This window comes from Chiloscyllium punctatum, chromosome 22 (genome assembly GCF_047496795.1).
Source record: "Chiloscyllium punctatum isolate Juve2018m chromosome 22, sChiPun1.3, whole genome shotgun sequence".
In the NCBI taxonomy this organism is placed as follows: domain Eukaryota; kingdom Metazoa; phylum Chordata; class Chondrichthyes; order Orectolobiformes; family Hemiscylliidae; genus Chiloscyllium; species Chiloscyllium punctatum.
The window spans coordinates 41,073,353-41,087,668 of record NC_092760.1 but is presented as its reverse complement, the minus strand read 5'-3'; the positions used below and the strand labels follow the sequence as shown (position 1 = coordinate 41,087,668).

The window sequence follows — 14,316 nt, the reverse complement described above, 5'->3', positions numbered from 1 at the left end:
TTTAGCTAGGAAAAATACAGGGCACATAAAAATTGGCCTCAGATGATCCTGTTTTAAAAGGATTAACAAAAGTGGTGAAAAATGTTTGAAAGGCATCTTAACCTAATTGAAATTGCAAAAAAAATCATATCACCTATGCACCAGCTGTTTATAACAAAATTTGCTCATAGGAAGATCAAATGTTTTAACAAGAAAATATACACAGACTGGAGAACAATGTGGATGATCTGACTGTGTGATAGCATGCAGTGGGCTGTCCCACTCCACACCTCCCCATATCATTCCCATTTCCACTTTCATCATTGAATTTAGAAGAAGCAAGAGAGAGGGAATAAGAGTTCACATCATCACATACAAGTGAAAATAACAGCCATCTATCCTTCCAAATTTTGAACAGACCAAGGGGGGGGGGGGGTGGAGGAAACAAAAAGCAAGCAGTGATGGAACCATTAAACCAGTACGGATTGCTTTAAGCACCCTTCCATTACACTGTGTCCTTTAGAGAAAGAAATCTGCCATCCTTACTTGGGCTGACCGAAGTGATTTGCGACCCACAGTCATATGGTTGACTATTAACTGCCCTCCAAAATAGTTGAACAAGCCATTCACTTTTTTGTTCCGGAAAAGAAAAAGATTCAGATTACACACTTCAACAGATCCCTCTCGATGGGATAAATGTTGGGCAGGTAAGCAGAAGTTGCAATTATTTGTGACCCATTTAATGACTTGCCGGTCAATATTCATTCTGAATATTGAAGTAAATATTCTCTTACCGCATTCTCTCATCCATATTGTCATTACTGATGTGAGCTAAAAGCAAAAGACACACAAGCAAATTAGAAGATTTTAAAATGAAATAAAGAGCACCAAACAAAATCTGAAGTTGAAAAATACCTGATCAATTCTGGATTCTGACAGGTGTATTTAAGAGAATAAAGTCAGTTACAAAATTTGGCTAGATTTTCTAGCACAAGATAGGGCATAAAGTACATGATAGTAATCAATGACCAAGACAAAAATAGTAGATAACATCTGCACCTGAACAATCCATGCACCATACTAAATAGTCTTTTTCCAACTTGTTCCATATTTTGGGTGATCATTTAATTGACATAATGCAAGACAAGAGTCATGCAACACAAACAGAACCTTCGGTCCAACCAGCCCATGCCAAACAATCCCAAACTAAATTAGTCCCACCTGCATGCTCCTGGGCCATATCTCTCCAAACCTTTTCTATTCATGTACCTATCCAATTGTAATTGTGCCCACATCCATCACTTCCTCAGCAAGTTCATTCCACGTGAGCCACCTGGTGAAACAAGGTCTTTAAAATCTCATGTCTTTAAAATCTCCCTGCTCACCTTTAAATTGTACCACCCAAGTCTTGAAATCTCCCAATTTAGGGAAAAATAAGCTACCATTTTATAAACCTGTCAGCTCACCTTTCAAACTATGCTCCAGTGAAAAAGTCCCAGCTTCTCTAACTCAAACCTTCCATACCCAGCAACATCGTGGCAAACTCCTTCAGAACCTGCTCCAGCTGAGAATATTCTCCCTAAAACTGGATTGAATGCAGCATTCCAGAGGAGGTCTCATCAATACCCCTTACAACCTCAAATGGCTTCCCAACTCCCATAATCAAAAGGGATGAAGCAATGATGGCTAGCATGTCACATGCCTTTTTAACCACCCGGTCTATATGTGACACAGACTTCAAAAGATGTTTTGCATTTTGGGACATTTATCCAGATTGAACGCCATCTGGTGCTTTTCAGCCCATTGACCCATTTAGTAGAAATCCCTTTGTAATCTTAGAAAACCTTCTTCACAGTCTACTATGCCACTAATCTTGGTATCATTTGCAAATTTACTAACCATGCCTTCTATATTCTCATCCAAAAATTTATTAAGAAAGAAAAAGGACCCAGAACTATCTGGGGACAGATCACAGTAAATTGGAGTTTCAGTCATCATAGCATACTATGATTATGTCTGACATGACAATAGCATTTTGAAAATTTAGGCACAGATGGGATTGGGACAGGTCACTGCAGAGAAGTGAGTCATTATGACCGTCTATGCAGTCAGAAACTCATGGCAAATTTAGCTGCCATGATTAGCATTGCAGCAGTAGCTGCAGAGTGAGGATAGAATCTTGACAAGAATTGTGCAGATAACTAATGTTGATATTATCTTCTCCCTGAAGCAGAAAGTAGGGGATGTTGTGATCCAACTAGGACAGCAGATAAAATGAATGCAGCACATGTTTGGATTTTCAATTTTTAAAAAAAAAGTGCAAAAGGTTAAACTACAAGGAGATTACATGGTTGGGCAGCAGTCTTTGGAATTTCAGAATCAAATAGGTGACTTGACTTTTTTTTTCTCTAAATCAACCACTTCAGAGATGTTATTATACACCTCTGGAGCAGATAGGACTTGAACTTAGTGTAGAATGAGAGGATTATAATCTCAAGAATAAGGGATCAGTCATTTTGGACAGAAGTTACTTCACAAAGTTGGGAAGCCCTGGAACTATCCAGAGAATACTACAGATATTTCACAATTATATTCAAGGCAGAGAATCAATAACTTTGGGGCAATGAGGGAAGGAAACAAAGGAAAGGGGGAGTTAATGTGGAAGCATATTCATGTTACTAAACTGGATGATAAAGTTCAACATGCTCCTATTTGGACTACGCTGTCCAGATTGAACACCATCTCCTTTCAAGCCATTCTGCTAGATTAAGACAACAATAGCTAACCTCCAGATCTGAGATGGTCATTGCTTCTTAAGACTAAGCCTGGAAAGAAAGATGTGTAGGTCAGGTGAATTGGCCATGCTAAATAGCCTGTAGTGTTAGGTGCATTAGTCAGTGGCAAATATAGGGTAGGGGACTGGGTCTGGCCGAGTTGCTTTTCGGAGGGTCAGTACGGACTTGTTGGGGCAGTGCAGTGGCTCAGTGGTTAGCACTGCTGCCTCACAGCGCCAGGGACCCAGGTTCAATTCTCACATCAGGCAACTGTGTGGAGTTTGCACATTCTCAGAGTCTGCATGGGTTTCTTCTGGGTGCTCCGGTTTCCTCCCACAATCCAAAAGATGTGCAGGTCAGGTGAATTAGCCATGCTAAATTGCCCAAATAGTGTTGGGTGCTTAGTCAGGGATAAATATTGAGGACTGGGTGGTTTGCTCTTTGGAGGGTTAGTGTGGACTTGTTGGGCCAAAAGGCTTGTTTCCACACTGTAGGGAAACCAAAATCTAATTTATAATAAACAGGTTATACAAGCTATGAGAAAGGCTTTTCTTTCTTGTCTCAACACAGATCCTTCTATTTGCAAATATAGCCAAAATATTTTGTGATCTTAAGTTCAGTTTCATATGGTTCAAGTAGAAGAACTTAGTTAACCTTTTTTTTTGTAGATAGACTAGGTACAATTTGTCACCACATTGTCTAAAACATGTGCAGTTATACTTACAGCTCGAAGCAGAGGATTCTCGAATATTCCTCCTCTTGGCCATGGATTTACGCAAGGATTTCCTCATCGATTCTTGTACCATGACAGTCCGTTGGATATTCAATGAATATTTATCCATTAAGCCAAGACAGCTGGACCGGTGATTGGTGGTGCTTTTCCGCACTGATCTACGAACAGCCTTATGGCTAGACTGGTTTTCATCTTCAGTGATGGAATTTTCACTAGCTGCTGATGACTTCATAGAATTATTTAATTCCTGATCAGCTAAACACTCATTCACATTATTTTCTTTAGCAGTTACTGCACCTGCTATTTTCATCTTAGTTGCTGCTCGATTTGGGCTCCTGGGGATCACTGAAGTAGCAGCAGATATGATTTCCAAAACAGGTGCACTAGGAGGTGGTTGTCTTTCAAATTCCTTTTGCACATCTTCAGAAGAAGTTGACAGAGTTTTGGTTAAGTCAACAACTTCACCTTTTTGGTGCAACTCAACACTTTTACAGTCATTTGGTGACAAGACAACAAGTGGCACTCTACCATTAACTGGGACAACCGCAAGCTCATTTTTCTCAGTTTCAAGATCAGCAGTTGCTAATGCACGTGTCGTTGACCGTGTTAGACGTACAGGAGGTTCTGGCTCCTCAACTATCTTATTGTAGCCACTGTTATCTTCCTCAACAACCCTACTTCTGAGCTTTGCCCTTTGAGTTGAAGAGCGCCTCAAATTTCTTCTGCTTCTAGAAAGTCTGGAGAAATAAAATCCTTCAAATTAAAATCTCTACACAAACCAAATTAACCAGATCCAACACTCCTTCATATTAGCAACATTTTCTAAAAGTTTTCTTTACACCATTAGGGACATTCCACCCTTCATTCACTAAAGCTTTAATAACACTGGTTCAGTTCCAAAAGAATTGGAGCTATTCAGTACTTTTGTCACATGATGGCACAAAAAGTAGTTTCATTAACTATTGTACTGCGAAATGTGAATACATTAAAGACAGAACCTTAGCACCAAACTTCAATGGAAGTCAAAGCAAAAATCAAAATAGTACTGGCCAAATGATCCATTAAGAACAATCCAAAAGTGATCATATAATGAAGCATGAAACATGCTATGCATGACTCTTGGGAAGAGAGCACTTTGAACTGCACAAGAACTCACCTCTCAATTCAGCATAAAATGGAAGTAGACTCACCTTCCTCATCCCATCCTTCCTTTTATCATATGGCCTTCCAAACTTTGAAAAAGTATAGTGGAACTACATTCAACAAAAGCAGCATACTACTTTTCACCAAAATCTTATTAAATTCAATACATTTGAGGTAAATAGAATACAAAGGATAGCAACTCATTCACACTTGAATCGGAAATTTCTTTCAATTTTATACAAAGTTTTGATAAAAGTAAATTTCAACCCAGTTAGCTATCCAGCAGACTGCTCTGTACCAGCATCAGATTACCCACCAGCAGTCCACAGCCTGAAAAGGCAGAACTTTACATGCAAGAAGTAGGAAGAGGAGTAGACCTGATGTGTAGAGTCTGCTTTGCTATGATCATGGTGGATATTCTGCCTTAACTTCATTTTTTTGACCACTACACATATTCATTGATTATACAAGGCCAAAAGTCTATCCCAGTCTTGAATAGTCCATAATGGAGCATTTACAACCTTCTGGAGAGAATGATCACCCAAACATTTACTATACTTTGCGTGAAGAAATTTCTTACCTCAGTCAAAAATGCTTATTTTTGGGCCAGTTTCTAATGTCATACATTGCCCAACCAATAGGAGTAAACTTTTTGCCCATACTAATGAGCTTTAACACCTCAAGAAATCACATTTCATTCTGCTAATGATAGCATACACCGTTTACTCTGTCCATTGTACAATGACCCTCACTACAACCCCCCACATAACAATTTTTTTCCTGTCCATTAATCAAACCAATATTAAGGCAAATACTATTGCTGCAAATCCATGAACCTTCTAATGCCTATGGCCTTTGGTTTGACACCATATTGAATTTCTTTTGGAATCCAAATGGCTTCTCTTCACCCATGTCTCTCATTACACCCTTACAAACCCTAAATAAATTTGTCAAACTCAAGTTGCCTTTTGCAAAACAATGTTAATGCAATGTCATACTCTAAGATTGCCTTACCAATAGATTCAAGAAATTCCTATATTAATGGGATAGTCAGCACCCGGTCATCCCCATTTTTTCTTACCCCACTTTTGAACAGGATTGTGTTTGCTAGTTTCCAAAGTTGACACTATTCTGGAATTCAGGAAATTTTGCAAATTTAGAAGCATGAGAAATACTGGTTTTTAACTAAAGAAATTTAACCACTGAATGTGTTCAGGTGATTAATGCCTTCAAACTACATCTCAGTTTGCTGGACACCACTGATAATGCTTACCTCTTAGTGGAATCCTGGGCCACAGATGGTCGTCTCCGACGCCGCTTTCTTTCTGAAGGTGTTTTTGGCATCAGCTCAGGTTCTGCAGTAAAGTCACTGAAAATATTTTCAATTCTCACATTAGCAGCAAAACTCAACTGGTGCTCAAGTTCTTATTTGTGTTTATTATTCATTTGTGCAAGTGAATAATGTGTGCTGTATACTGGCAGTGTACATGGCCCTATTTCTTTGATGATAAAGACAGACTCCGGGCTTGAAGGTAATTCTAACACCTATACTCAACATTTTAGAATTTACTAGATGGATTTTAAAAATCAGTGGAGAGAAGAGATTCTGTATTTTTGGTTGGCAACTTATAACCTGTTCATTTATTCGTTCTTGGGCCCAAATGAACAATGCACAGAAACATCAATTTCTAAAGGCACATTTAACATAGTAATACATCACAAGACATTTAAGTGAGACTAATGAAAACAACATTTTTTTTTAAAATTGCTAGGCCACAATGAGCAAGAACTTGATCTAGGATATATATTTCAAAAAGGGACATGTCAATAAGAGAGGAGAAAATTTCATATCTTGCAGCAAAGGAAAATGGCAGTAATGTCACCAATGATTAAGCAATTTAAAAAAAAGATCAAAAAAACTACAGGCATCAAAGACTTTAGGGCTGCAACAGCTGCACTGAGGGGAAAAAAAAGAGACAGTGATGGGATCTGAAGACAAAGGTAAGAATTTTAAAACTGAGATATCATCTGACGGAAGTCCGTGATGGTCAGAAAACACATGATTGGCAAATGAGATTTGAAGAGTGTTGATAAATGGACAGAATTGGAGGACCCATGTTTATACTGGGTGCAAAATCAAGTTATTCAGGAGACCAATAGAATACTCAGCTTTTTGGTGTAACCGAAAGATTTTAGATGAATTTGTCTAATATCAGAGAGCTGGAAAGTGGTGGTCTTTGGTGATGGTGTGGACAGAAAACTGTTTCAGGAGTCAAAGATAATAAATTGAAAATAGACTTTTGCAGTTTCCAACAGTTATCAAGGATGGAAACAGTGCAGGAAATAAATTGCTGTAGGGAGCAAAGAATAGTTCCAGATTTCACGAGAGTAAGTTCAAGGAAAATTTTCACCTCGTGCTGCATGCCAGACAAGCAGTGAGACAATCATAGGAACTGATGAGCCCTAGAGAGGCATCAGTAAAATAGAGTCAAGTATTGTTGAATACTTGTGGAATGTTGCATTTTCAGTTAGTTGAACTATAGTATATATCTGAGAAATAAAAGGCTAAAAAAGGTGCACCTTTGGGGTCTGAAGGAGTTGTTGACTGCAAGACAAATATGGCTATTTTTTCACAAAGTAAAAACAAAGGTGTTCTTTCAAAAGCTGTCTAAATAAATAAACAAACCTTATAGATAAATCTGAAGTTGTTGAAATCAAACTAGCCCAAAAATGATGAAATGGCAAATCTAACTGGACATTGTCACAGAAAGATGCACCAATTGAGTTTGACTTTCTGAATGAGGTATATGCTTCCATTTGTAATGATAGCTACTTGGAAAGAAGTATTTTGACCAGGGGACAGTGGTTCATGCATTAACTAAAGCACGAAGGTTATGATTCACCAGATAACCAATGATCGTGCAATTGGCTGCAACACCATTGGCAGCTTTTGCCCGAATTGTTTTTTGCTGCATCTTATATGATTGTAAAACATGTCTCAATTCAGACGGTTTCCATCAGGAAACTTGAAAAACCTTAACAAGACTTTTAATGATTTTTTGAAACAAGTGCCAATTGAAGTCACTTTTAACTTAACATAAAAATGTTCAATTATACTTGAAGTAGGGGAGAAAGGGAGGACTGCAGATGCTGGAGATCAGAGCTGAAAATGTGTTGCTGGAAAAGCGCATCAGGTCAGGCAGCATCCAAAGAACAGGAGAATCGACGTTTCGGGCATCAGCAGCCCTGAAGAGGGGCTGATGCCCGAAACGTCAATTCTCCTGTTCCTTGGATGCTGCCTGACCTGCTGCGCTTTTCCAGCAACACATTTTCAGCAATTATACTTAAAGTGACAGCTATATTCATCAATCCCAGCAAAACATCTCAAATAGCTTGCCTTTATTAAGCTACCTATTTATGAGGTTGATTAAGGGGTTTAGCCCCATAACAAGTTAAAAATTTCATTGAACTGAAAATCTAAAATATATAAATTGTATAAATCTGCAACTTTTGCCAAAAAAACCAGCCTCTGGCAGTCTACTCAATATTTTGTTTCAACAGCTACAAAACTGACAGTATATCAAAAGCAAAAAAGGTACAGTGGCCAACATGGAGTTTGCAAAATAACAAAATTTTTTAACCTGATGAACATCTTTTTGGCTTCCTCTTTGATTTCTTTCAGCCATATGGTATTTTCTTTGAAATCTTCAATAACAATATGGAGTTTTTCACCAAACAATTTTAGCATGTTATCAGTGTCCGCCATTGTGATTGCTGTTCTCGAAGCCATGATGTCACTGAATGGCACAAAAAAAAGGATAAAATTTAAGCAAAGTAGACAAAGTGATTTAAGTTAACTAATGAAGTTTAAATTTGGAATATATATGCACATGAAGTGCAAGAGTGCACAAAGGAGGAAGGACCTGACCTGGCCTTCATGTCTCTCAACGTTCAGAGCAATAAATAAAAACCCACATCCCATAAACATTAACAAAATAAAAAACAAAATCAAATCATCCACAATCCATTACATATTAACTGATTTTCAATGTAGTTAACAAATCAGATGGGGAACAATTAGAGTAGAAGATAGAGTCAGCCTGGACTCTGACAAAACTCTAGCCAATTATAGATTTAGGGTCCATGAAAGACTCAAGCATCCTTTCAGAGAATGCTTCAATACAGTAATGGAAGCACACTGAGGAGATACTGTCTTGCTGATGATCAATAAACTGACCCACCTAACCATGAACGAAAGAACATTGTCTGCTCACCCAGGGGAATTTTAAAAAATTGACATTTGGCATGCAAACAAGCATAGCAATCCAGTAGGAAAACAAATGAAATGAATGCATATTTAATACCTTAAAAAGGTTTGACCCAAGACTAAAGTTGTTTAATCAATGTCTTGGATCATCAGCAGTAGCAAATATCTCCGTTGTCTTGAGTACTCCACGTTCTGATGTGTTTTTAAATCTTATTTAGTCACTGAGCAGACTCTTGAGTGCACAAACTTCCTCCAGCTTCAGACCTGTAGTCATAAACAAAAAAAACTGTTAAACAGCAGCTTGAAATACAGCTTGCTTTGTTTTCTACCTGCAGGAGATTCTTTTACAGGTGAGGTTCCATCTCCAATGTGAAAATTCCCATAAATGGTGCAAATCAAAATTGACAACAACTTATCACACCCAACTGGAGTGACTGGTTTCAGTCCTTTTTGATCAAAAGACTACTTATTTGTCAATACCAGTTCGTGATGTAGCAATTTTAATGTGCACACAAATTTGCACATTCATGTTGATGCAGGAAGTTCATTGGTGCAAAAAATGGACCACATTCATGTAGAGGTAGATATCTTCGCAACAGGGGTCTGCTGCAGTTGCATGCCATCCACATACACCAACTACCTTGATATTGGGGAAAATCACTGATTCATGTACTTCCAAATAAACCATATGGACTATAACCTGGTGTTGTGTGATTTTTAAACTTTGTCCATCCCAGTCCAACACTGGCACTCCACATCATGTTTGATTAATGTAATTTTTAAGATCAGGTTAATTGCACATTGATTGTGAAATTTGGATACTTTACAGTCACACCAATGGTGTGGGTTCGCAAGCTATCAGCCACTAGTTGAGTTGATGCATTGCATCCTTTGCAAGGTTTCAGTATAACACAATGCACTATTGGATTAGAGAGAATGTTATTCAAGCAGACCATTTTGTTCAAGTTGAGGTTGCGTTTCTCGAGTCTTGGAGCTGTGCTCATCTACACAAAGTAGAATACTCCATTCCACCTATTTGTGCTTTGCATGTGGCAAAAAGGCTGAAGTCAACGGCTGCCAAGTAACACCACAGAAACCTGTTCTTGCAACCATAGTACTATATTTTCAGTACTGACGACCTCCCTGCTCCTGCCAGACCTTCCCTGTCTTTGAAAAGGCAGACTTGCTCAATATCAAACATTGAAATTATAATAAAGCAAAGGGAACCCTCCTCAACTCTTTCTATGGTAACCAATGGGATCTTGCTCAGGTGGACCAAGGGGCTGAGGAGTGGCAAATGAAGTTTACTTTCGATAAATGTGAGGTGTGGCATTTTGGAAGAGCAAATCAGAGCAGGACTTAATGGTAAGGTCCTGGGGAGTGTTGCTGAACAAAGAGACCTTTGAGTGCAGGTTCTAGCTCCTTGAAAGTAGAGTTACAGGTCGATAGGATAGTGAAGACAGCATTTGGTATGCTTTCCTTTATTGTCACAGTATTGACTATGGAGTCAGGAGGAAATGTTGCAGCTTTACAAGAAATTGGTTAGGCCTCTGTTGGAATATTGCATGCAATTCTGGCCTTATCAGAAGGATGTTGTCAGTGTTGGAGGATTTGAGCTATGGGAGAGACAGAGGCTGAGAGGTGCATAAAATCATGAGGGGCACAGATAGGATAAATAGACACGGTCATTTCCCTGTGATGGGAGAGTCCAGAACTAGAGGGCATAGATTTAGTCGGGCAGGGGGTGGGCACAGGGATACAAAAGGGGCCTAAGGCGCAACATTTTCACAGAGGGTGGTATGTGAATGGAATGAGCTGCCAGAGGAAATGGCAGAGGCTGGTACAATTACAGCAGTTAAAAAGGCATCTGAATGGGTATATAAATAATAAGGGTTTAGAGGGATATGGGCCAAGTGCTGGCAAATTGGAATAGATTAGGATATCTGGTCAGCATGGACAAATTGAACCAAAGGATCTGTTTCTGTGCTGTACACCTCTATGACTGTATAAATGGTCTGCCCCGAGTAGAAAAACAAATCTGTTAACTAATTTATTAAATAAATTTTAAGCAAGTCTGAAAAGAATATGGATATTTTAAGAAACTCTCGTCTCAATTTCTATTTTTTTTTAATCTGGAAACTACAGAAATAAATTTAACCAAAACCAGAAATTGCTGGAAAAGCTTAGCAGGTCTGTGGAAAGAAATCAGTTAATGTTTGGGGTCGAGTGCCTCCTCCTCCCCTCAAGAACTCCAGTTAGATGTTCAGAGGACGGGACACTCGACCCTAACGTTAACGGACTTCTCTCCAGATGCTGTCAAATGTGCTGAGTGTTTCCAGCAATTTCCGTTTGTGTTTCCATTTTCTAACATCCGCCGTTCTTTGTGATAAAAAAAAACTTAACCCCAATTCACACCTTAACTGAAAAACCTTTTCGGAGATACTTTATAGCGCACCTCTTCAGAGAGATTTCAGAAATAATTATTGTCGTGGACGACTATCTAAAGATACCCCCAAACCCTGTGTAAATCCTATGCGCACAGAATTCCTTGAACAAACTGAAGATATAGCCCCATAGTTAAGGGTGGATGAAGCAGCTGCAAGATGCCTAGGCATATGCGAACCCAGCTTGAATAGAGAGGCACCACCATATATCTTTACACATCGAGCATCAAAAAAGTGCTCTCAAAAAGTATTAACACTTCACAACACACAATAGTTAGAACTCTCTGTAGATATAGCAACACAAATACCGTTAAATATCTTCCAATGTACATGTTATGGAAGTTAAGTTTCCTGAAGCCAGTGGCATATCAATAAATCCAATCTTACTACACCATTGTAGAGATTTAAGTATAGCATCAGTTGAAAAAGGAACAAGCCCCCGCCAACCCTCATGGACCCTCCGCATCAGAAATTCAAGACCAGGCCTTTAGTAATGCACGGACACATCCCAGATCCCAGATCCCGAGGCGGCCGTACTGCTGCACACACAGGGCAGGACAGCCTTTCTTCCTGCTCACATCCCTGTGGGCCCTCCAGTGCTAGCGAATCCTCCACCCTTCCCTCAAACCCTTCTGGGGACAAATAAATTAGAAGGCACCAGCCCCTCACCTCCCGGGACCGAGCAGGCGTCTGCATTCCCTTCCTCACCTCGGAGCAAAACAACCGCCTGAATTCCCCCGTCCTCCCCAACTCGGGATCGACCGGTTGCGTCCCCGTCCAGAAACAGCCCTCTCACCCCCAGTAGCTGGCACTTACCGGAGGATCGCTAACAAACCCAACAACCAGCAGCGGCCGCGCGCCCGTTTAAACTTTTAAATTCAGCGACGGTTACAGAACGAGCCAATGTCGACAAAGCAACCCCCGTGACGTACATGCGCCGGAACTGACGTAAAACGTACGCGGAGACCAACTTTAAAGTTAAATATCACACAATATTCGGTTGCAGTCTCAGAGGTTTATTTGGAAGCATTTACAGTGTGATATAACTGAAATTTTATATTGAAAAAGACCAGATTTAAAGTTAAGGTTACAGGTTTAACTCTTTTCACCCCAGTCCAACACCGGCACCTACAAATCAGGCCAACTTTAAACGAAGTTTAAATAAAAATCACACAACACCAGGTTATAGTCCAACAGGTTGATTTGGAAGCGCTGCTTCTTCATCAGGTGCTTGTGGGGTAGCACCATAAGACGCAGAATTTATAGGAAAAGTTTAGTGTTATGCAGCTGAAATATATTAATCAAACTTAGTATTTAATCTTTTAGAATGGTTTTACTAATTCTGGTTCGTTAATATGTAAATCCCAGAGCTCCTTTAAAGTCACATTCTTAAAATAACTTCTGGTTTTCTAATAAAATGTGTCATCTCAGCTCACACAATGCATTAAAGATATGAGGTTAAAGTCTGTCTGTGTCCCAATCTTGAGTCAGACTGGTTCTATTTCTAAAATGGGATTTATAAAGTCTTAGGTGGGTTGACTGTAGGTTATGCATTTTTGAGCAAGGTAAAATATTCTGCAAATACAGATTTGCCCCATAAAATTGTGTGTGTGTCTGTATACACGCGCATGCATGCAGGAGAGCCAGAGTGAGTATGTGTATGTGAGTGCGCGTGTTTGGGTGTGAGTGCATGTGAGAGAGTTTGTGTGTGTAAGCTTGGTAAAGTATGTGTGAGTGTGACGGGGTATAAGCCTGTGAGAGGGTGAGTGTGGAGGATGTAAGTGTGCATATGAAAGAGAGCTTGTGTATGAGAGAGGGTCTGTGTGAGTAGGAATGTGTGTGTGTGAGGGACTGTATAGTGCAGTGGGGTCACCTGTAGTGTGACATAAACCCAAGATGCCAGTTGAGGCCATCCTCATGGGTGCCCAACTTGTCTATCAGCCTCTACAAGGCAACTTTGCGTTGTTGCTTGTCTCAAAGTCCACCTTGGAAAATGGTCACCTGAAAGTCTGAGGCCGAATGTCCCAGACCGCTGAAGCATTTCCAGACTAAGAGAGAACACACTTGCCTGGTGATTGTTGTGCAGTGTCCATGCATCCATTGTCATAGCGTCTGCTCGGTCGCACAATAATCACCAGGTAAGTGTGTTCCCTCCCAGTTGGGGAACACTCCAGCGGTCCGGGCCATTCGGCCTCAAACCGTCGGGTGACCATCCTCCAAGGCAGACTTCGGGATAAGCAACCACGCAAAGTAACCAAGCCTTCCCTCCCTCCATATTCACACACTAACATACACCCTGCACTCTCACCCATGCACGAACCTTCTCACAGGCTTATACCCCATCTCACATACACATGCTTTACCAAGCTTACACACACTCTCTAAGATGCACTCACGCACATGCGCACACACTCTCTTTCTCTCCTGCACGCACAAACATAAGTTTATGGGGTGAATCTGAATTTTCAGAATAATATTTTATTTTGCTCATAAATGCAAAACTTACAGTCAATCCATGTAAGATTCTGTAAATCCCACTTTAGAAATTGAACCAGTCTGACTCAAGATTGGGACACAGACACACTTTAACCTTACACCTTTATTGCATTGTCTGAGCTGAGATGACACATTTTGTTAGAAAACCTGAAGTTATCTTGAAAATCTGACTTAAAAGGAATTCTGGGATTTACATATTAACAAATGGAAACTAGCAAAACCATTCTAAAAGATGAAAGATTCAATCTAAGTTTGTTTAATATATTTCAGCCACATGACACTGTAACCTCTTGCTTTCCATTCTGCGTCTTATGGTCCTGCTCCACAATCACCTGATGAAGAAGCAGAGCTTTGAAAGCTAGTGCTTCCAAATAAACCTGTTGGATGATGATTTTTAACTTTATCCATCCCAGTCCAACACCGGCTCCTCCAAATCCTAACTTGAAATCTCAACGTTTGTGACATAGTGATGTTAGGTTG

At 39.8% G+C, this 14,316-nt stretch overlaps 1 protein-coding gene across 4 annotated transcripts in view; it reads right to left on the bottom strand.

Moving 5' to 3' along the window:
* The window catches only part of LOC140493561 (inner centromere protein-like), a 38,351-nt gene extending 26,118 nt beyond the window's left edge, over positions 1-12,233 (bottom strand). For 2 of the 4 annotated variants that reach the window (XM_072592121.1, XM_072592124.1), the window contains exons 1-6: positions 12,049-12,175; positions 8,994-9,160; positions 8,271-8,426; positions 5,903-5,998; positions 3,478-4,223; positions 774-810 (exon numbers count right to left, since the gene is read on the bottom strand). In XM_072592121.1, coding sequence (XP_072448222.1) covers positions 774-810; positions 3,478-4,223; positions 5,903-5,998; positions 8,271-8,419 — 1,028 coding nt within the window. In that variant the 5' untranslated portion in view covers positions 8,420-8,426; positions 8,994-9,160; positions 12,049-12,175. Of the gene's footprint in view, positions 1-773; positions 811-3,477; positions 4,224-5,902; positions 5,999-8,270; positions 8,427-8,993; positions 9,161-12,009 lie in introns of all 4 variants that reach the window. The other 2 variants (XM_072592122.1, XM_072592123.1) reach the window with 2 other exon arrangements.
* Positions 12,234-14,316: the final 2,083 nt, after the last annotated feature.